The sequence below is a fragment of the Xenopus laevis genome, chromosome 7L, assembly GCF_017654675.1.
Source record: "Xenopus laevis strain J_2021 chromosome 7L, Xenopus_laevis_v10.1, whole genome shotgun sequence".
Classification (NCBI taxonomy): Eukaryota; Metazoa; Chordata; class Amphibia; order Anura; family Pipidae; genus Xenopus; species Xenopus laevis.
In genome coordinates this window covers 13,582,897-13,606,647 of record NC_054383.1, presented here as the reverse complement: position 1 = coordinate 13,606,647, position 23,751 = coordinate 13,582,897, and the positions used below count along the sequence as shown (strand labels likewise).

Here is a 23,751-nt window from a genome sequence, read left to right as displayed (position 1 = left end):
TTTTTTCAATTACTTCCCATTATTTATTTTTTACTGTTTTTCCAAAATCTAAGTTTAAAGTTGAATATTAGTGTCTCTGGTGTTTCAGTCTGGCAGCTCAGGTGCAGACTCTAATATAGAGGGTTAATTAAACTAATTAGTTTAATTAAACTAATTAGTTAATTAACTAGGGTTAATTAAACTAATTAAACTAAACTGTTACAATTTTGCAACATTTAGGGGCCCATTTACTTAGCTCGAGTGAAGGAATTAGGGATGCACCGAATCCACTATTTTGGATTTGGCCGAATCCCCGAATCCATCATGAAAGATTCGGCAGAATACTGAACCGAATCCGAATCCTAATTTGCATATGCAAATGCATAGGGGTGGAAAGGGAAACAAATGGTTACTTCCTTCTTTTGTGTCAAAAAGTCGTGTTTTCTGTCCCCACCCCTAATTTGCATATGCAAATTAGGATTTGGATTCGGTTCAGCCAGGCAGAAGGATTCGGCCGAATCCGAATCCTGCTGAAAAAGGCCGAATCCCGAACCGTATCCTGGATTCGGTGCATCCCTAGAAGGAATAGAAGAAAAAATACTTCGAATTTCGGATGGTCGAATATGGCTACTTCGACCATCAAATAGGCTGCTTTGACCTTCGACTATGACTTCGTTCAATCGTAGGAATAGCGCTAAATCCTTCGACTTCGATATTCGAAGTCGAAGGATTTACATTCAGCAGTCGAATATAGAGGGTTAATTATTCCTCGATATTCGACTCTATGTAAATCTGCCCCTTAGTTGATCCATTTCTCAGCAGCATCTTTGGAGTATTAGCAACTATTGTATCAATTCTAACAGCTGCCTGTAATGAAACTCAGTGATTCTGCACGTCAGGGACAAAGATAAGAAATGGATCAACTAAATGTATCCTTTTAAAACAGTTTACAGGGTCGGCGACCCCCCCCCCTCCCAGGGCTGCTTCAGAAGGTGAAAAATGACACTTTACACTTCAATATTAGAAAAACTGTGACACATAAAAAGTCATTGGAAAAAGTCATTATTTCTGGTGATCTGTCGGAAAACAACTCGTTGTTTGAAGGTGAACCACCCTTTTAAAGAAGAAGGAAAGCTACTGAGGCAGTTTATTGCCAATAGATTAGCCACATTAATGCAAGCTAGAACTCTAAATTTATTCTGCAGAATGCTTTATCGAACCAGAGTAAACAGCTCTAAATGCTGCCTCGGTTTGTTTAGGATAGCAGCTGCCATATTAGCTTGGTGTGACATCACTTCCTGTCTGAGTCTCACTCACAGCTCTGAGTTCAGATTACATCAGGGAGGGGGAGAGGAGCAAACTGAGCATGCTCAAGCCCTAGCCCTGGAGGTTTAAACTGAAAACAGGAAGTCTGATACAGAAGCCCATGTGTACACAATAGAAGGAAAGAAATGCTGTGTTTCTTTTGACAGAGGAGCATTACTTTGAGGGTTTATTGGTATATTTATATAGACCTTTCTGATAAAGCTTACTTAGTTTTAACCTTTCCTTCTCCTTTAAATGAAACATGAAAGAAAGGCAGGCACTTAGACAATGTTGCAGCATCTGGGTGAAGATGGTGCTGGTTCTCTAGGTTTTTGAGTTATTTAGCTTTTTATTCAGCAGCTCTCCAGTTTGCAATTTCAGTATGAAAGTTATGTCCGACCAAAACTAGTGACAGTCTCCCTCTGAAAATCCTACGATCGGCAATACACGCAGAGATATTATCAGCAGCCGACAGAAATCTTTTAACCTGTCTGATCGACCAAACGACCGATCTCCGCAAATGTCGGGACTCTCCACACACGGTCCGAAAATCGTACGAATCCTCAATTCGCTACGATCAGATCTTTGCGCCTATGGCCAGCTTTACAGAGCATTTGTATTTTAGATGGGGTCACTGACCCCCATTTGAAAGCTGGAACGAGTCAGAAGAAGAAGAAAAATAACTCAAAAACTATAAAAAATAAAATAATGAAGACCAATTGAAAAGTTGCTCAGAATTGGCAATTCTATAACATACTAAAAGCTATCTTAAAGGTGAACCACCCCTTAAAATTGTATTTGCTGTTTCTTCTGTTCTTTAATGCTGGTGTAATGCAGATGGGGCAAACTGAAGGTCTATGGCACAGGTACGGCATTGTTTTAAGCCATGTTTAAAATGCCCATTCAGTGCCAATGGGCAGCATATGACTACAGTTGCACAGACCAATCCCCCTTGAACAATGTGTTTTTTATGTGTTTTTGCTGCCAAGATCCACATGACAATCACCCATGCAATGGCCCATAAGAATACTAGTGCTTCAGGCAGTAACACGTGTACACACAGAATAGGGTTGCATCTGATAAGTCTGATTTATTGCCAAGAGGTCAGTATGACCTTTAAATTACAGAGCTCTACTTGCTATGGAGTTGAAGCATGTGATCTTGCCATGATACAGCCTATTAAATAGGTGAGGCCTCCCAGCATGGTGTGTGTGTGCTGTGCCCTCTAACTGGACGGAACCTGTTTTTACCTGCCTGACGTCTGCACTTCTCCTCCTTATACTGTAGCTCCTGCTTTGGGAACCTTCAGAGCTGGTTTGTCGGGATAGTAACGGTGTCTCACTCTCATCTCGCTTGCAGTGTGAGGGAATTGACCCTACGGATGTCGGCCTTTCTCACAACTCTCTCTACTCCCACACTGTGGCCATGGAGACTGGGAGCAGTGCCCTCTTGCATCCTTACCAGCAGTCCGACGTCGACACTGCTCTCCAGATTGCCAGGGAAGAGGTAACTTAAAGGGAAACTAAAGTGTAAAATGGAATAATGCTACAAAAGCTGCATTTTTTATGCTTTACTAATTAAACAAATTGTTTTTTATGCTTTACTAATTAAACAAATGATTTATGCTTTCAAAGTTGGCGTCAGGGGGTCACCATCTTGTAAACATCTTTGCAAGACCAAGACTGTGCACTTGCTTAGTGTGGTCTGGGCTTCAGTTGGGAGGTTAAAGGGCAACTAAAGTCTAAAATAGAATAATGTTAGGAATGCTGTATTTTGTTTGCTAATTATAAACATGAACTTACTGTACCAGAAGCCCAATTAAACAAATGATTTATGCTTTTAAAGTTGGCGGAGGGGGCTGTCATCTTGTAACTTTGTTAAACATCTTTGCAATACCAAGACTAAGCACATGCTCAGTGTGGTCTGGGCTTCAGTTGGGAGGTTAAGCTTAGGGGTCGTCGTAAATTATCAAAACAGCACAAGTTAAATAATATCTGCCAGAAGCCGATACTTATAATTAATAATTAGAATATACAGACTGCACTGGGTCTGTGGATACAAATCTACACAGTTGTTACAGGGAAACAAACAAAGCTGCTCGAGTTCTGGGAAGTAAGGTGGGTGTTGTTTGTAAGTATGGTCGTTTCCCTGCACAGCAGTTAGGGACCGTCTGAAGTTTCCTAACTGCAGCTGTCAGAGCAAGTAAAACGAACGGGGAATTTCACTGCATACAGTCAGGTTTCTTATATAAACGGTGCACATTTTTTAATTAATGTAAATTGGAGATAGATATCTTTTTCATTATAGAAAGTATTAATGGGATTTTATTTTTTTGCCTTTACATCCCCTTTAAGCTTAGGGATCATCATAAATTATCAAAACAGCCTAATAATATCTGCCATAGAAGCCGATATAACAAGACTGATTAATAATTAGAATATACAGACTGCACTGGGTCTGCGGATACAAATCTCTACACAGTCGCCGGCTGCTTTATATGGAAACAAACAAAGCTGCTTGAGTTCTTGGAATTAAGGTGGGGGGGGCTTCCCCCTGCTGTTTCAAAGTATGATCATTTCCCTTGCAGAGCAGTTAGGGACCGTCTGAAGTTTCCAATCCACAGTAAACCGAAGGGGGAATTTCACTACATACAGTCAGGTTTCTTATAAAATCAGTACGCATTTTTTAATTAAAGTATATTGGAAATAGGTTTCTTTTTCATTAAAGAAAGTAAAAGCAGGATGTTATTTTATACCTTTACATCCCCTTTAATGCCTTACTATTCCTTATGTCTGGAATCGGGCATAAGAGTTGTTGGTGTACTCACTGCTTTACTCTTCTGACTGTCCGATTAGTATAAATGACCATGAGCAGCCCAAGATAAAACTGATTATACATTAGAGAGTTTCCATTCTACAGTACAGGTATGGGCTCCGTTATCCAGAGACCTGTTATCCAGAAAGCCCTGAATTACAGAAAGGCTGTCTCCCATAAACTCAGTTTTATCCAAATAATCCAGTTTTTTAAAAATGATTTCCTTTTTCTCTGTAATAATAAAACAGTAGCTTGTACTTGATCCCAACCAAGATATAATTAATCCTTATTGAAAGCCTATTGGGTTTATTTAATGGTTACATGATTTTCTAGTAGACTTAAGGTATGAAGATCCAAATTACAGAAACATCCATTATCCGGAAAACCCCAGTTCCTGAGCATTCTGGATAACAGGTCCCATAACTGTGTTATATTGGGCATGCATATCATCAGTCCAAACAGTACCACAGGGTGTCACTGTTACACCATATGTCTGAAACTCTGATTGCAAATACACAATATGATCATTAGGTGTCACTATCCTGGTGAGCTGGTAATGATACAATATATATCCTGTATAAAGAGTATAATTACTTACACACACACATTTTGAGGATTTAAAGGGGTTGTTTATTACTTTATAATTACATTTTCCTACTTTTTGAGAAAAAATCAGATTTTTGCGTTTTTTTTTCGAATTTTCATCTGATTTTCACGATTTTATCTGCTTTTTCATCAGATTTTCACAATTTTTTTTGATTTTTCAACTGAAAACTCAGATTTCTTATGCTTTTTGCCCAAAAACTTCGGGGTATTGCATGAAACCAAGGTGCACATCGAAAAAATCATTGGGACTTCTCCCATTGACTTATATTCAACTTCGACAGGTCTGAGATGCCAGATTTTCAGATTCAGATTTTTCCATCCTCGGGGTTTAATCAATTTCGAAAAATTCGTGATTTTTTAAAAGTCCAATTTTATAAAAAGAAATCACAAACTTTTCATGATTTTTTTGCATTCAGAATTTAGTAAATAACAAATAGCATTTGTTTTTAGAAGGGGTCAATGACCCCCATTTGAAAGCTGAAAACTGTCAGAAGACGAAAACAAAAAAATTTATACTATAAGAAAGAAAATATGAGTTTCTTAGAATTAGTCATTCTTTATCATACTAAAAGTTAACCTAAAGGTGAACCACCCCTTTAAAGTGTAGTTGCTGTTTCTTAGCAAAAGGTTAAATATCTTTGGTAAGTGTTTCTTTCTGGGAAGCAACAGAGAGATGATAAAGGTTGTGCAAAAGGCATGCAGTTTAATATATCTGATGTACCCGTTTCCAGTCAGCTTCACTATGTGGTACTCTCAGGTAGGGATGCACCGAATCCAGGATTCAGTTTCGGGATTCAGCCAGGTTTCTGCCTTTTTCAGCAGGATTTGGATTCGGTCGAACCCTTCTGGTTGGCCAAACCAAATCCGAATTTGCATATGCAAATTAGGGGTGGGGAGGGAAATCACGTGACTTTTTGCCACAAAGTAAAAAAACGGTTTCCCCTTCCCACCCCTAATATGCATAGTTTGCATAAGATTCGAATCCGGTTCAGTATTCGGCCAAATCTTTCCCGAAAGATTCGGGGGTTCGGCCGAATACAAAATAGTGGTTTCGGTGCATCCCTGCTCTGTAAGGCTACAATGTATTGTTACAGGACTCTACTATTCATATGACAGTTTCTTATTCAAATCAAAAGATGGGTTGCTGGGGTAATTTGGACCCTAGCACCCAGATTGCTGAAATTGCAAACTGTAGAGCTACTGAATAAAAAGCGAAATAATTTAAAAAATCACAAATAATAAAAAATGAAAATCAATTGCAAAATGTCTCAGAATATCACTCTCTACATTAGACTAAAGTTAAATTAAAGGCAAACAACCCCTTTAAAATGCAGCCCTGTGCTAATCCCAAACTTCAGTTTGAAGTTGTTTTCTTTTATTCTCTACCTTTTTTAAATTCTGGTTGACCATATTTCAATATAAGTTTCAACCCCAATCTAAAATTGCCCCAAAATCTTGGCTGAGCTCTTTTACAATTTACATTCTTTTTTTTCAAATCTTCAAAATATTAGTTTTTCCATTGCTAAAGGTTTTTCAAAATGCAGCGCCACCTGCTGCTCAGTTCTTCAGAAATTAAAGGGATCCTGTCATCGGAAAACATCTTTTTTTCAAAACACATCAGTTAATAGTGCTACTCCAGCAGATTTCTGCACTGAAATCCATTTCTTAAAAGAGAAAACAGATTTTTTTTATATTCAATTTTGGGGGCTAGACATTTTGTCAATTTTCCAGCTTCCCCATGTCATGTGACTTGTGCCTGCACTTTAGGAGAGAAATGCTTTCTGGCCGGCTGCTGTTTTTCCTTCTCAATGTAACTGAATGTGTCTCAGTGGGACATGGGTTTTTACTATTGAGTGCTGTTCTTAGATTTACCAGGCAGCTGTTATCTTGTGTTAGGGAGCTGCTATCTGGTTACCTTCCCATTGTTCTTTTGTTTGGCTGCTGGGGGGGGGAAGGGAGGGGGTGATATACTCCAACTTGCAGTACAGCAGTAAAGAGTGATTGAAGTTTATCACATGACTGGGGGCAGCTGGGAAATTGACAATATGTCTAGCCCCATGTCAGATTTCAAAATTGAATATAAAAAAATCTGTTTGCTCTTTTGAGAAATGGATTTCAGTGCAGAATTCTGCTGGAGCAGCACTATTAACTGATTCATTTTTTAAATTTTTTTTCCCATGACAGTATCCCTTTAAGTTTAAGAACAGAGGAGAGACTTCCTGTTTACAACTGAAAAGCAGGCCGAGCTACTGTTTAAAATTCATTATAAATATAAACTGCTTCTATCTTGAGAACTAGAAAAATAATAATGTAAAGTGCAAAAGCACTAAGCAGAGCTCTCTGAGCAATTTTACATGCAGGGGTTAGATTGTCTTCTAAGTTGCTAGGATCTGCTGTTAAATAAAGTCACTTGTATTTATTCATCAAAGTTGTTTCCAAACTATGACATTGCCCTCCCTGGAGCATCCCTGGCTGTTTTGCTTTTCTAGATACACAAGGAACCCAGCTTGAAGGTCAGATTGGGCTAGATTTAGGGTAATAAATATATTCTTGGAACTGAATTCTGCAGATTTTATTTCTATATCTGTAACTTTGTTATGAGCTAAGGGGGTATATCCGTGTCTCCCCTCATTTGAAATGTCTCCTGTCTCCCATTAGATCGCCGCCAAGGAGAGGGAGGTGTCTGATTGGAAGAAGAAGTATGAAGAGAGCCACTGTGAGGTGGTGGAGATGAGGTGAGATGACTTCATTCTATAGTGGTCACTGCAGGTCGTTTATTAGCCTTACTGGAAGCAAAAGCAGTTCCGATAAATGGATTTGCCCATCAGCCACAAGGTCAGAAAGCTTGATCTGACTGTGACTCCAGCCGACAATCCTCTTTTTTTTGCACTTATGTAATCCTGCATTTTCTACCTAATGCGCCTTGCAAATCCCAGTCATTAGCTCTCCATATGGCAAAGCTAATGCTGCAATTCCACTAGCTCAGAGGTGTAACACTGGGTTTTGTTAAAGGGGAACTATTGCGAAAATTATAATTTAATATAAGCTTCAGCATACTGAAACAAGAGACTTTCTAAATACAAAAATTCTGTACAGTTTCTGAAATAATCAATGATCCAATATATCTTATAGGGGGGCTCCTTTTGCCTAGAAGATGTATTAGAGCTCACTCTATTAAAATCACCAGACATCATGTCTCTTTACATGCAGAATTTGTGCAAAAGTGCAGTTATTTTGTTAGATTTTGTTTGTACTGGAATCAGTTAGTTGAGTGAGTTCTAATACATCTGCTAGGAAAGGAAGCCCCCCTATAAGTTATATTGGATCATTCATCTGACACCCAGCTGCAGCATGAAGAGAGAATGAAGAGAAACAGATACTGAGAGAGAAATAGTGAACATAAAAGTAATTATTTCAGTAACAATACAGAATTCTTAAAGGGATACTGTCATGGGAAAAAACATTTTTTTTCAAAATGAATCAGTTAATAGTGCTGCTCCAGCAGAATTCTGCACTGAAATCCTTTTCTCAAAAGAGCAACCAGATTTTTTTATATTCAATTTTGAAATTTGACATGGGGCTATACATTTTGTCAATTTCCCAGCTGCCCCTGGTCATGTGACTTGTGCCTGCACTTTAGGAGAGAAATGCTTTCTGGCCTGCTGCTGTTTTTCCTTCTGTAACTGAATGTGTCTCAGTGGGACATGGGTTTTTACTATTGAGTGCTGTTCTTAGATCTACCAGGCAGCTGTTATCTTGTGTTAGGGAGCTGCTATCTGGTTACCTTCCCATTGTTCTTTTGTTTGGCTGCTGGGGGGAAAAGGAAGGGGGGTGATATCACACCAACTTGCAGTACAGCAGTAAAGAGTGATTGAAGTTTATCAGAGCACAAGGCACATGACTTGGGGCAGCTGGGAAATTGACAATATGTCTAGCCCCATGTCAAATTTCAAAATTGAATATAAAAAAATCTGTTTGCTCTTTTGAGAAATGGATTTCAGCGCAAGAGCAGCACTATTAACTGATTCATTTTGAAAAAAAAGTTTTTTTCCCATGACAGTATCCCTTTAATCGATTGTATTTACAGTAAAAAGTTTCATACTTCAGTATGAGGAAGCTTATATTGCATTTTCATTTTCGCAATAGTTCCCCTTTAAGAGGGAAGCATTGCCTTGTTTCAAATAAACAGTATGGAGAGCTAGTGCAGCAAGGACAACCTAAACCAAATACTTTCTTGTGAAACACAAAAATGGCTGCTATAAGATGCCATGGACAGTCACTATGTATTGGGCTGCTGGGGGGCTGTTTGGTCTTCTTTGTACTTGAAATGCCATTTCATATCACTGTCCAGGCCTGATTGGGACTATTCCCATTATTGAGCCTGGAGCAGCAGCGTAACTAGATAGTGGGCCCCACAGAAAATTCATTTTAGGGCCCCCAACATATACAGAGGTTGTCCTGTTTTACCAATATATGTTGAAATTCTAACAATTGGGCCCTATACCTCCTGGGCCCCCCTGCAGCCGCAGGGTCTGCTTCCTCTGTAGTTATGCCCCTGTTTTTAAAGTGTATTGGAATCAGTGGGTGATGTCTCCTTTAGTTTAGTGCTTTATGGAGGTTTAGAGATTCTCACTATCGTTATGGAACAGCCTTCTATCACAACAGTCACACATAGTATATTTATGTTGAAATTACTCATTAATTAGGGCCTCATGGGGCCCCCATACTCCAACATTATAGACTTTGTGCAACCTGTGCCCATTACCGAATTCAAAGAACTACCCACTTTACATATACTATAAACTAATAATATAATATTCTTTTTTTTCCCCCCTTTGTTTTGTGCAGGAAGATTGTTGCAGAGTATGAGAAAACAATAGCACAAATGATTGGTAAGAAGTCTTTTCCTACGAAATCCCAAACAGAACATAGGAATGGTTTAGCACTGAATATTAACACACTGGGGCTAATTTATCAACACTGGGCAAATTTGCCCATGGGCAGTTACCTGTTGGAACCACTCAGTGATTAGCTTTTTAAAGCCAGCTGCAAGTAGAACAATGAAAGCAGCAATCTGATTGGTTACTGCCCATGGGCAAATTAACCCAGTGTTTATAAATGACCCTCATTGTTTATAAGCTATATTTGGTCACATCCAATGACTAAGATCTATTGATGACATTTTCTATGCAATGTACTTTGTGACTGGGGTTCTGTATTAAGTTGCATATCAGTGTTTTGTTTAGTGACTACCAAGGTCCTTAGTCCACCTATTAGGTAGAACCTCTGTTAAGGGCAGGCAGCTCAGTCAAAATACATGACTCACCAGTGACCTCATCTGTACCCAAGAAGGGATAGAGTTAAACCCTGGGCTTTTAAGGCTCTTGGGGTGTGGAGTCCCTGCAGTCTTTGTGCAATTAAGCTCTGTTGTTATATTGATCCTTTCAAGGGCAAGTTGTATATTTCAGCTTATGTCTGAGGGCCACTGGCCTTGCTATGGTTTAGATGTCTTTATTATTGAATGGATAGGAGTGTACCTTTTGTAAAAGAGCTGTAAAAAGGTAATTGCAGTAATCAGCACCTCAAACACTAACACTGCCTGCCATAACGGTATCTGGTTGTCGTGCACTGAAAGTTACTTTTTTGGCTGGCTCTTTAGATATTAACACTTATGTGACAGTATCTGGCACACTATACACATATGCTTCTTTCACTGGCTGAATCTGGCACCTCTTATACTGACACCACTCCTCCAGCAGCATTATCTCTCACCTCATACACAGCCCTCCCAGTGGATGTATCCAGCCTGCCATTGCCCTCTAATGACTGTATTTGGTTCATTATACATAGTCACCCCCTCTTACTAAAGCTGGCCATAGACGCAAAGATTTGATCGTACGAATTGAGGATTCGTACGATTTTCGGAGTCCTGACATTTTTCGTCCGGCGGAGATCGGTCGTTTGGTCGATCAGACAGGTTAAAAAATTTCTGTCGGCTGCTGATAATATCTCTGCGTGTATTGCCGATCGTACGATTTTCAGACTGTCACTAGTTTTTGTGGGACATAACTTTCGTACGATTGCTGTCAGGGGCAGAACATCGGCTGATCTGTTCTTTTGTACTTTATTTGATCTGAATGGTTAGTGGCAGGTCGGGAGATGGTCCGATCGTACGATGATTTGTACGATTGGATCTTAGCATCTATGGCCATCTTAACTGTATCTGACACCTCATACACAGGAACTCCACTGGCTTTATCTCCACTGACACTTCCTTAACTGGCCATATTGGGAACAGCTTTCCAGTTGTTGCTAACAGTTAATCACCCAATTTTATTAGCTGCTTCTCCCTCTCTCACTGCTTTGGCTCCAGCCTTTCCAGATTTAATGATCCTGCTTTACTTTTTCTCATTTTGTTTTGATTTACCTTCTGCTTTTTGCTTTTTTTTTTTGCTTGCAATACATCAGGCAGCCCAGGTAAGACTCCTTGTGCAGATTGTAACTAAACCTCTATATTTCTGTATTATTTTCTATTTATACAATGTTCTACAGCAATCTATAGAGATTATTATTCACATCTGTCCCTGTTCCAGTGAAGCTGGAGTGAAGGGAGTGTGACTGTGGGATAGCAGGTATAGTAGGGAGAGATGGTGTCTATAGTAACAGTAGATAATAGTCTCTGGGAAGGGAATGTGACTGTGGGATAGCAGGTATAGTAGGGAGAGATGGTGCCTATAGTAACAGTGGGATAATAGTCTCTGGGAAGGGAATGTGACTGTGGGATAGCAGGTATAGTAGGGAGAGACGGTGCCTATAGTAACAGTGGAATAATAGTCTCTGGGAAGGGAGTGTGACTGTGGGATAGCAGGTATAGTAGGGAGAGATGGTGCCTATAGTAACAGTGGGATAATGGTCTCTGGGAAGGGAGTGTGACTGTGGGATAGCAGGTATAGTAGGGAGAGATGGTGCCTATAGTAACAGTGGAATAATAGTCTCTGGGAAGGGACTGTGACTGTGGGATAGCAGGTATAGTAGGGAGAGATGGTGCCTATAGTAACAGTGGATAATATTCTCTGGGAATGGGAGTGTGACTGTGGGATAGCAGGTATAGTAGGGAGAGATGGTGCCTATAGTAACAGTGGATTAATAGTCTCTGGGAAGGGAGTTTGACTGTGGGATAGCAGGTATAGTAGGGAGAGATGGTGCCTATAGTAACAGTGGATAATAGTCTCTGGGAAGGGAGTGTGACTGTGGGATAGCAGGTATAGTAGGGAGAGATGGTGCCTATAGTAACAGTGGGATAATAGTCTCTGGGAAGGGAGTGTGACTGTGGGATAGCAGGTATAGTAGGGAGAGATGGTGCCTATAGTAACAGTGGAATAATAGTCTCTGGGAAGGGAGTGTGGCTGTGGGATAGCAGGTATAGTAGGGAGAGACGGTGCCTATAGTAACAGTGGAATAATAGTCTCTGGGAAGGGAGTGTGACTGTGGGATAGCAGGTATAGTAGGGAGAGATGGTGCCTATAGTAACAGTGGATAATATTCTCTGGGAATGGGAGTGTGACTGTGGGATAGCAGGTATAGTAGGGAGAGATGGTGCCTATAGTAACAGTGGATTAATAGTCTCTGGGAAGGGAGTTTGACTGTGGGATAGCAGGTATAGTAGGGAGAGATGGTGCCTATAGTAACAGTGGATAATATTCTCTGGGAATGGGAGTGTGACTGTGGGATAGCAGGTATAGTAGGGAGAGATGGTGTCTATAGTAGCAGTTGAGATAATAGTCTCTGGGAAAGGAGTTTGACTGTGGGATAGCAGGTATAGTAGGGAGAGATGGTGTCTATAGTAACAGTGAGATAATAGTCTCTGGGAAAGGAGTTTGACTGTGGGATAGCAGGTATAGTAGGGAGAGATGGTGCCTATAGTAACAGTGGGATAATAGTCTCTGGGAAGGGAGTGTGACTGTGGGATAGCAGGTATAGTAGGGAGAGATGGTATCCATTGCACAAGTGTGAATACTATAACCCAAGTCCAGTCCATATGGCAAGTACTGATAATGCTATTCGTTTTTTGTTTTTTTTTTGCCAAAGATTAGAATTAAGTTATCAGGTGCTCATACGGCACAGGTATATTGTTGGTAAAATCTGCTTGTTCTCTATAGATAGATACAGTAATCATGAAAGATTGATAGATTCAGTATAAAGGCTTTTGAGACTTTTTAAATATATTGCTATTCTCTAGGAGTGTTGTTTCATCCATGTACATTTTGACTGTTCAGATAACCACAGACTAATCTCAGGCCTATTAGTATGAGTAGCAGATGACTTTTGGGACTAAATGTTTGTGTGCATTTTTATTGAACAGAGGATGAGCAGAGGGAGAAGTCGGTGTCACATCACACAGTGCAGCAGTTAATCCTAGAGAAAGAACAGGCTCTGTCAGACCTAAACTCAGTGGAGAAGTCGCTGGCAGATCTCTTCCGCAGATATGAGAAGATGAAGGAGGTTCTAGAGGGATTCAGAAAGGTAAGTGGTCCCAGAGCAACTTGTCATTATGTGCACCAAGGTCCTTCTAACTCAGTTCTCTAGGGTAGAGCAATAATAAGATGTATTGGATGTATAGTAACACACACACAGGAATTCCACTTACTTGATTTTTTTACCATAGAGCTACAACAGCCTGTGTGATCCTTGAATCCTTTGGGTAACATGGCTGTATCCCAAATTATACACATGGAGATAGGTTCCTTTTGCTAGAACCAAGGCTTACATTAACCGGGGAATGGATTAGTGAATTTGTACTGACCAACCTCATTTCTACTTCTGGTAGAATGAGGAGGTGCTGAAGAAATGTGCGCAGGAATACTTGGCCCGGGTAAAGAAAGAAGAACAGAGGTACCACGCTCTTAAAATCCACGCAGAGGAGAAGCTGGACAGGTGAGGTGGTCAATCACGGCCGAGTTTTGGTGACAGAATTTTTCATATCCCAAAACTTGTCCGTAATTTAGTACTTTGGTTCTTTGGTAGGGCCAATTCAGATATAGCCCAGGTGCGCATTAAATCTCAGCAGGAGCAAGCAGCCTACCAGGCCAGCCTGAGGAAGGAGCAACTCCGAGTGGATGCTTTGGAAAGGACCCTGGAGCAAAAGGTTGGGACAATATTCAATACTCTTCAATTTAGGCAACTGTTATTGGTACAGGTATGGAACCTGTTATCCAGAATTTTGGACCCTGGGGTTTTTCTGATAATGGAGCTTTCCTTAATTTGGATCTTCATACCTTAAAGGAGACGGAAATCTATTGAAACAGTTTATTGCCAATAGATTAGCTGCTGATTAGTGCAAGCTATAACACTATATTTATTCTGAAAAATGCTTTACCATACCTGAGTAAACAGCTCTAGAAACTCTCTGTTTGTTTAGGATAGCAGCTGCCATTTTAGTTAGGTGTGACATCACTATCTGCCTGAGTCTCTCCCTGCTCACTCATAGCTCTGGGATCAGATTACAGCAGAGAGGGGAGGAGGGATGGAGAGAGAAGCAAACTGAGCATGCTCAAGCCCAAGCCCTGGAGGTTTATGCTGAAAACAGGACGTGTGATACAGAAGCCCATGAGTACACAATAGGAATAGGAAAGAAATGCTGTTTCTTTTAACAGAGGACTCAGAGCAGCATTACTTTGAGGGTTTACTGGGGTACTTATATAGACCTTTCTGATAGAGCTTACTTAATTTTAGCCTTTTTTCTCCTTTAAGACTACTAGAAAATCATGTAATCATTAAATAAACCCAATAGGCTGGTTTTGCTTCCAATAAAGATTAATTATATCTTAGTTGGGATCAAGTAGAAGTTACTTTTTTATTATTACAGAGAAAAACGAAATCATTTTTAAAAATTGGATTAAATTGAATCTATAGGAGACGGGCTTTCCATAATTCATAGCTTTCTGGATATAACGGATTTCCAGATAGCGGATCCCACACCTGGATGACAATGTCTAGTTTGTGTTTCCCTGAGGTTTGTACTGTAGTTACTGACTGCATCCTTTATCTTTCCATCACAGAATAAAGAGATTGAAGAACTTACCAAGATTTGCGATGAACTCATTGCCAAGATGGGGAAGAGTTAGCCACCCCCTGACTGACTGGGGATGCTTGTTTTTCAAGCTGAGTGCAATGTGAGGAATACAAGTTGGGGGGACTCTCATTGTTTCTATGTTCCTTTTCCCATCTAGAATGTAGAGGGGAGGCACCTGCAGCTCAGCGAGGCACAGGAAGCGTGTAACGCATAATTCTTCCCTGCATGTCCTTCCTGTATCAGGGAGGCGCAATCCTTGGCTGTGTATCTCTTGCTGTCTTGTCTGATTTTATATGGACTTTTTAATTTTCCCTGACCTGCATCGAGTCAAAGGGCTTTGAGCTCACGATGTGTCCTGCTGAGTGAAGACCCCACTACCGTGTCTCAAACTGTCCCCTAAAGGGTGACAATAATAACATGCTGAGGCCTTGTTGTTGAAGCATTGGTGGCTTTTATCTTTTCCAGTAAGAACCAAGACCATCAACTATAGGCATGAGTTGTGTGATGTAAATAAATTATACTATTCAAACCCTTTCCAAATGTATTCACCTTTTCTATATATTGTCTCAGCTCTCTAGGGGGCAAATTTACCAAAGGGCGAAGTGACTAACGCTGGCGAAAATTCGCCAGCGTAACGTCATTTCGGGACTTCTCCGATTTACTAATGGGTGTAAATTCGCTAGTGAAGGAAACAGACTCTAACGCTATTTCGCACTCTAACGCCAGGTGAATTCTCGCTCCGGCGAATGGACGTAACTACGCAAATTCACTAAGATGCGGATTTTACTGAACGTTACCTCTTGCGCCAGACTTGCCTTCACCAACTCAGACCAGGCAAAGTGCAATAGAGTAGATAGGACTTCCTCCAAAAAAAGTCCCAAAAAACGCTGGCGACTTTTCAGTTTTTCAGGGTGATAGGCTACAAAAGAGTGTAAATTTTTTTTAGGGTACCCAGCTTCCCCCCTACATTTCCTAACATATGGCACATAAACTATACACTGGGCTCATGTGTAGGGCAATATAACGACTTTATTTTATTTTATTAAGGTTCCCTGGGCTTGTGTAGTGTAATGTATTTGCTGCAACATATACGTCCATTGTACTTTAACTTCCCGCCATATGCAAATTAGCCAACTCTAGTGCAACTTCGCTTTGCTTGCCAAATTAACACTAGTGAAACTTCACCATCGTTTGTTGCCCTGGATGCAACTTTGAATTTTAGTGAATTAGCGTTGTCCTGGCGAATTTTCGAGAGAAAAGGAAGTGTGGCGATGCGAGTGAAGCCGTGGCTGGCGAATTTCCGCAGATTAGTGAATTTGCCCTTAGGTGTTATTGTTAAAGGGGAACTATTGTGAAAATGAAAATTTAATACAAGCTTCCTCATACTGAAGTAAGAAACTTTCTAAATGCAATCAATTAAATATTCTGTATTGTTTCTGAGATAATCAAGTTTATATTCACTATTCCTCTCTCAGCATCTGTTTCTCTTCATTCTCTCTTCATGCAGCAGTTGGGTGTCAGATATTCATTGACAGTTAGATCCAAGATATCTTATAGAGAGGTGCTTCCTTTCCTAGCAGATGTATTAGAACTCACTCAAATAACTGATTCCAGTACAAACAACATCTAACAAAATAACTGCCTTTTGCACAAATTCTGCATGTAGAGAGACATGATATCTGGTGATTTTAATAGAGGCAAAAGGATCCCCACCTATAAGATTTATTGGATCATTCATCTGACACCCAACTCCTGAATTAAGAGAAACAGATGCTGAGAGAGGAGGGATAGTGAAGATAAACTTGGTTATTTCAGAAACAGTACAGAATGTTTAATTGATAGAAAGTTTCTTATTTCAGTATGATGAAGCTAATATTACATTTTCATTTTCGCAATAGTTCTTCTTTAAATTGTGCATGAGGATAAAAAAGACAAGCAATTCTGCAAAACAGCAGTTAGTTTGAGTGATGTAGCTAGTGTGCACTGGGCTCCCCTGCAAAAAATTCTTCTGAGGGGTCTGGTGCTTGGTCCACTTTAGATCTATAGAAGGAGCATACACTGTGGTCCAGTCCAGCCCCCCCCCCCCCCGCAACAGTGGGGTCTGCCTCCTCTATAGTTACGCCACTGGTTAGTTTAAGTTCACTAGTGGGGGAGTAGTCATTTTGACATGTTGGACTGAATTTTCTCGGGCCCACTGCAGAACTTGGCAGCCTGGCTTCTCTCTTAAAGGAGAACTAACCCCTAAAAATAAATATGGCTAAAAATGCCATATTTTATAAACTGAACTCATTGCACGAGGCTAAAGTTTCAGCTTGTCATTAGCAGCAATGATCCAGGACTTCAAACTTGTCACAGGGGGTCACCATCTTGGAAAGTGTCTGTGACACTCACATGCTCAGTGGGCTCTGATTGGCTGTTGAGAAGCTAAGCTTAGGGCTCGTCACTAATTATCCAGCAGAAAATGAGCTTCCCCTGTAATATAAGCTGATGCTACAGGTTTGCTGATTATTAAATTCTGATGCTAATTGCACTGGTTTCTGTGCTGCCATGTAGTAATTATCTGTATTAATTACTAATCAGCCTTATATTGTGACATTTCTATTCTATGTGTACTGTATATTGTGAGTGGGTCCCTAAGCTCAGTAAGTGACAGCAGCACAGAGCATGTGCAGTGAATCAGCAGAAAAGAAGATGGGGAGCTACTGGGGCATCTTTGGAGACACAGATCTTTACTGCTAAAGGGCTGTGGTTGCCTTGGGCTGGTACAGAAGCACAAAACATAATGTACAACATTTCTAGCTACTTCTTTAGTTACGCTTTAGTTCTCCTTTAAAGCAATTAGACGCAGTCCCAGACAGTGAATGTGTTTATAAAGCGTCATGGTGGATATATGAATAAGCTGATGGAAGTCATCCTAGGCTGGGGTCCACTGGGAGATATTCTGTTAGGCCAGTCCAACCCTTGAGTAACAATCACCTTAATCATTATTAAGGATTCATTTTCCTGAAAACTCAATAACTTGTTGACCTTCACCTTCATTACTGGAGAACATGTCTGCCCCTACAATAAAGAATTTCTTGATATGCTGATGGAGAAACATTGTGTCTACCACAATAGTAAATGCACCGTAAAATGACTCCAGCCATTCCTTCTCTGACAGGAGATGAAGAATTTTGAATACAGCGCACACACTTGCACCCCATAACTGTATTGCTCCAAGTGAAACTACAAACAAACAGCTGTAGATTCCCTTCTACAATTAACAATAAATGAATGGACTTGTTACAGCTTTGAGCAGTTCAAGACATTCATTGCCTATGAGGTGTTAGTGCTCAGTTCAGTGCTCACATCACTGAGCGCTAATATGTATCCAAATCATTGATCCCCAATGCAAATGCATGCTCGGATTAGAAATTCGGACTGCAACGGTATAGCAGTTTCCTGACCCTAAAAATCCTATAAGATCCTGCAGGACTGAAGCAAGTAAATATACACAAGTATCATTTAGGGCAGAGACAAATGTGGCAATTCTGGAAGATTAGTCTCCCAGCGACAAATCTCCTCTTCTTCGTGGCGACATGCGGCAATTCGGAGACATTAGTTGCCCGGCGACAAATCTCCTCTTCTTCTTGGGCGACGAATCCGCCCGAACTTCCTCCCTTACCTTCCCGCTAGCTAGTAAATATAAATCGCCAGTGGGATGGCACTCAAAGCGCTTAGTTTTCCGAAGTTCTGAAAACTAAGAGCCCCGAGTGCCATCCCGCCGGTGATTTACATTCTAGCAGGCAGGGGGGGCAGTTCGGGGAGATTAGTCGCCCACGAAGAAGAGGAGATTTGTCGCCGGGCGACTAATTTCTCCAAATTGCCGCGTGTCTCTACCCTTAAATATCTGTAAATTGTACTTAACCATGAAATATATTCCTAACACATAAACTGGGCCTTTGATAAAACAATGGTAGCCCAACCAATAAGAGGTATTCTTTTGAACAGGTGACCAGTAAATGCTAGGTGTTGATTTGTTGCTATGGGTTACTGCTCCTGAGGTTTAATTATCAAAATCTGATTTTTTTAATAAAAAAAAGTCTGACCAAACTAGAATCCATGATTTGACCTTATTTATCATTGAAAAAACTCGATAAAATTGGTTTGGAAAACTACTCAAAAATTTAGGTTTTTAGCTGAAACTCAGCACAGACCATGATCTCTTCAAATTTGAAATGGGACCTTTGCTATTGACTTATACAGGACCCCGACAGATTGGAGATGGAGTATTTTCAGGTTCGGACTTTAAGCATGCTCGAGGTATAATAAATCACGAAAAATTTGAATTTTGAATTTTATTCATAATAAGTCCGATTTTCCGGAAATGGTTCAGGAAAACTAAGTTCCGAAAACTAAGAGCTCCGAGTGCCATCCCGCCGGTGATTTACATTCTAGCAAGCAGGGGAGGCAGTTCGGGGAGATTAGTCGCCCACGAAGAAGAGGAGATTTGTCGTCGGGCGACTAATCTCTCTGAATTGCCGCGTGTCTCTACCCTTAAATATCTGTAAATATCTTAACCATGAAATATATTCCTAACACATAAACTGGGCCTTTGATAAAACAATGGACAGTGGGATCTGTAAGAAAAGAATGAGATACAAGGGGTTAATAGGCTGTGACCTTTAGGTTGTAAGGATAGAACTGGAATATGGCTTAGGCTGGGAGAATTTTTAGGGATAATGTGGATGACAGAAGCTTTTAATAGGCATGAGTTGTTTTTGGTGCCCGTGGGTGAATCCTCCCCCCCCCCACCATACACTTACAGGAGATTAGAGGTAGATGATTATCCCTGGTTTAACGAGGGGCTGCAGAACCCGAATCATTGAGACTTCACAATGCAGCTCGTGTGCATCTTCCTGCTCCTCGGTGCCCTCACTGTACAGAAAGGTAAGTGGCAATGTGTAGCCTTAGAGCAGTGTTACTTACCCTTTATCTCTCAGGATCCAAATACAGTCAGAGAACCGGCTTTGCTACCTGTACATTGTTTAGATCCAGTTACATGTCTTGTGTTATAGTAATATTCTGTATCCAACTGGATCATAGGGAGGGACCCACCTTTAGCCGCATGAAAGCTCACGTTTGGGTCCCTACTCACAGGAAACCACGACACATACCCTAATGACCTTATGTAGCCTTAGATATGTCCGGCTGATACTAGTGACTGATACTAGTGACTGATACTAGTGACTGATACTAGTGACTGACTTGTGCTCAAAGAGTTGGAACCAGAGAACAAGAAGGGATACACAGAATTCAATAGCACTTACATTTACAATGTTTCCAGTGTCAATTACATTTACATATAACTTTAAATCCATTGAAAATGTTATTCAACTGGCTTACAACATTCTTTCAGGAGTCAGAGCCTGCAGTGCAGAAAATGTAATCAGACACTGCTTTAATAGTAATCACAATTACAAATAACGTTAAAGCCATTCAAAACTGGTAATCAATGTACACTGATGCTTACCATGATTTTTTTTTCACTGTGCACATTTCAGATTTTGGTGGAGTTCCCCTTTAAAAACTGTTTTATTTTTGCATTCCTGTATTGAAGTTTTTATTAAAAGGAAATGGTCCTGTAAAATTTGAAATGCAAGTTATTTTCTGACCTCATAACATGGCACAGTTTATTAAAAAAGAAGCCTCAATAAAGGAAAGCAAAAAGTAATTCTAAACATACTTAAGGTGCATTTAAGTAAAACTAACGTTGAAAGTATATATAGTGAATAAAAAATACTTTTTATTATAATAATACGCAAGTTTCAGTGAGTCATGTGACAGAAATGACATCACTACTCACCATTTATAACTGATGACATCACGAGTCACCGTTTATAAGGATACGATTTACAAGATATTCAAGGCTTTTGTGTATTAAATCAAGTTAGTGATGCCTGGGTTCAGTAATCGAAGAAGAGTGATATGAGGGTCGTCTGTAGAAACCGCACTCACAGGTCTTATAAACATTTATTTGCAGGATAACTAAAGTTTCAGCTGGAACGCCAGCCTTTTTCAAAGTGAACCGGATACAAAAACGTTGGAATAAATACATAGTATGGCGGGAAGAAAGTGTGACGAAAGGAAAGGATGTGACGTAATAACCCCAGTGTACTTGTATTAATAATGACCTCTATTACGTGCCCCCGAAAAAAGAAAAAATTTAAACGAAACAGGAAATAATACATTTACAGTGTTGCAAAATTAGGGGGCAGATTTACTAAGCTCGAGTGAATTTTCGAATTTAAGAAAGTAAGAATTTCGAAGTAATTTTTTGGGTACTTCGACCATCGAATAGGATACTACGACTTCGAATTTACTTCGACTTTGATTCGAAGTAAAAATCATTCGAATATTCGACCATTCGATAATCAAAGTACTGTCTCTTTAAAAAAAAAGTTCGACTTCAATACTTCGCCAAATTAAAGCTACCGAAGTGCAATGTGGGGACCTTCCACAGCACTTTTTTTTTAACGAATAGAAATCCTTCGATCGATCGCTAAAAATACTTCGAATCGTTCGATCATTCTATTCGATAGTTCGACCGATCGCATACGCTAAAAATCCTTCGACTTCGATATTCGAAACTTGTGTATTGTAATAAATAAAGTACCCCCAGTTGCAAAATATGAGGATATTAGTAGTTACCTCGGAGTTCCATGACCTGTATAAAACTCGCCCTTCAGTGCTGAAGTTAATTTTTAGTATGTTATAGAATAGCTAATTCTAGGCAACTTTTCAATTGGTCTTCATTGATTCGTTACAGCTTTTAAATGGGGGTCACTGATATAAAAGTATTAAAGGGCATGTAAACCCCAAGTAAAAGGAAAGGTTCCAACATGCATTCATAAAAACTTTCCAATGATTTTAATTTATCCGTTTGTCCCTTTCTGCACCACTGGTTCTGACTCTTGAAGCAATGCTGCAGACGTCAGGCTTCCTTGTTTGTTCACAGGTCTGTTAACAGGATGATTCATGCCTGATAAATAGATGATAGAGACATATAAAAAGCAGCTGCTGATGGGCAGCTAAAGCGAGAGATGCAGGAGTGGCAGAATATAAACAGGATCATTATGGTTACCCGGTCAGATATCCGGTACACCCATACCTCCCAACTGTCCCTTTTTCGGAGGGACAGTCCCTCTTTTGACAGCTCAACCCGCAGTCCCTCATTTGTACTGGAAAGTCCCTCTTTTCTCTGCACTGAACAGCCACAAAAAGAAACAAAGTTTCTCACTTAATTGGCTTTTAGCAGAGAGCACAGAACAGCTAACAGGTGCAAATAAGATACTTTGTAACAATTTTGAGACACAAAAACACAGTTTAGATAAGGAGAAATATTTTCAAACTTTCATAACCTGCCAAATTTTGTAAACAAACATGGTAATTAGGGGGTGTGGCCACAGAAAGTGGTGTGGTAAAAAAATTGCTGAATTACATGCGGAAAAATTTTTTTTGTCCCTCTTTTTACTTCCAAAATATTGGGAGGTATGGGTACACCCCTCCCAAATACTGTAGCTTTGGTCAAAACAAGTGCAATCAGTTATATAAGCATACTAAAGTCACGTTATGAATCACAGCCTGTGTGAATCACTCGGCAGGTTCTGCTAGCTCTTTGGGCAAGCATTTATAAACAAGTACAGGTATTTAGAATAATTATTTGTAAATATATATGCTATTTAGCAATCTGCATTTATTAGCACTATCTGACCATCAAGATGGAGATCCTGAAATAATAACCGGCTAAAGTAAAGGGAAGTATTTAGATCATCTTTACCTTTATACCCCTATATGTAATAAAAGGCACTACATTTGCAGAGGAACAGTAGCCCAACCAATAAGATGTATTCATTTGAACAGGTGACCAGTAAATGCTACGTGCTGATTTGTTGCTATGAGTTACTGCTCCTGAGGGTTATTTATCAAAATCTGATTTTTTTCAGATTTTTTACATAAAAAAAGTCTTGACCTTATTTATCATTGAAAAACTAGATAAAATTGGTTCGGGGAAAAAAACGTGAAAAATTCAGGTTTTTAGCCGGAACTCAGCACAGACCGTGATCTCTTCAAATTTGAAATGGGACCTTTGCTATTGACTTAAGCTGCCCATAGACGCGATGATTCTTCTTGCCGAATTTACCAATTTTAGGGAAGTCCGACCAATCCTTCGAAATTTTCGTGCGGTTAGTGGGATTCAAATGATTGTACATCTTACGGTTTTTCGGCCGACATCTGTCAGGAAATTGATCGGCCAGGTCAAAAAATCTTTGTCAATCCCAGTGCAATCTCTCTATGTTTGCAGGGCCAAGCAGGCAGCTCCCCTTTGTTTTCCTGGTAAATTGGTCTTTTTAGTTGATGGTCAATTCGTACGATCGTTCCGAGATGATGAGGATCGGATCTTTTTAAAATCTCAACATCTATGGGCAGCTTTATACAGGACCCCGACAGATTGGAGATGGAGTATTTTCAGGATCGGACTTTAAGCATGCTCGGGGTATAATAAATCACGAAAAATCTGAATTTTTAATTTTATTTATAATAAGGTCGATTTTTCCAAAATGGTTCGGGGAAAAAAATGTGAAAAATCTGGGTTTTTAGCCGAAACTCCACAGACCATGAACTCTTCAAATTTGAAATGGGACCTTTGCTTTTGACTCATACAGAACCCCGACAGATTGGAGATGGAGTATTTTTGGATTCGGACTTTCAGCAGGCTCGCAGTATAAGAAATCACGAAAAATATGATCTTGTTTTGTCTATACAAATAATATATAGTGAATAAAGTACCCCCTCTTGTAAAATATAAGGATATTATTAGTTACCGAGGAGTTTCATGACCATATAAAAACACGAGGCCGAAGGCCGAGTGTTTTTATACAGGTCATGGAACTCCGAGGTAACTTCTAATATCCTCATATTTTACAACTGGGGGT

The 23,751-nt window shown here is 39.9% G+C and overlaps 1 protein-coding gene across 9 annotated transcripts in view; it reads left to right on the top strand.

The window, feature by feature from the left end:
• tacc2.L (transforming, acidic coiled-coil containing protein 2 L homeolog) overlaps positions 1–15,310 on the top strand; it is a 122,197-nt gene extending 106,887 nt beyond the window's left edge. For 4 of the 9 annotated variants that reach the window (XM_041570253.1, XM_041570255.1, XM_041570252.1 and 1 more), the window contains 8 exons: positions 2,572–2,790; positions 7,363–7,439; positions 9,553–9,596; positions 11,173–11,181; positions 13,067–13,227; positions 13,532–13,638; positions 13,729–13,849; positions 14,763–15,310. In XM_041570253.1, the coding sequence (XP_041426187.1) occupies positions 2,572–2,790; positions 7,363–7,439; positions 9,553–9,596; positions 11,173–11,181; positions 13,067–13,227; positions 13,532–13,638; positions 13,729–13,849; positions 14,763–14,828 (804 nt within the window). In that variant the 3' untranslated portion in view covers positions 14,829–15,310. The remainder of the gene's footprint in view (positions 1–2,571; positions 2,791–7,362; positions 7,440–9,552; positions 9,597–11,172; positions 11,182–13,066; positions 13,228–13,531; positions 13,639–13,728; positions 13,850–14,762) is intronic. The other 5 variants (XM_041570256.1, XM_041570259.1, XM_041570257.1 and 2 more) reach the window with 3 other exon arrangements.
• The last annotated feature ends 8,441 nt before the right edge of the window (positions 15,311–23,751 follow it).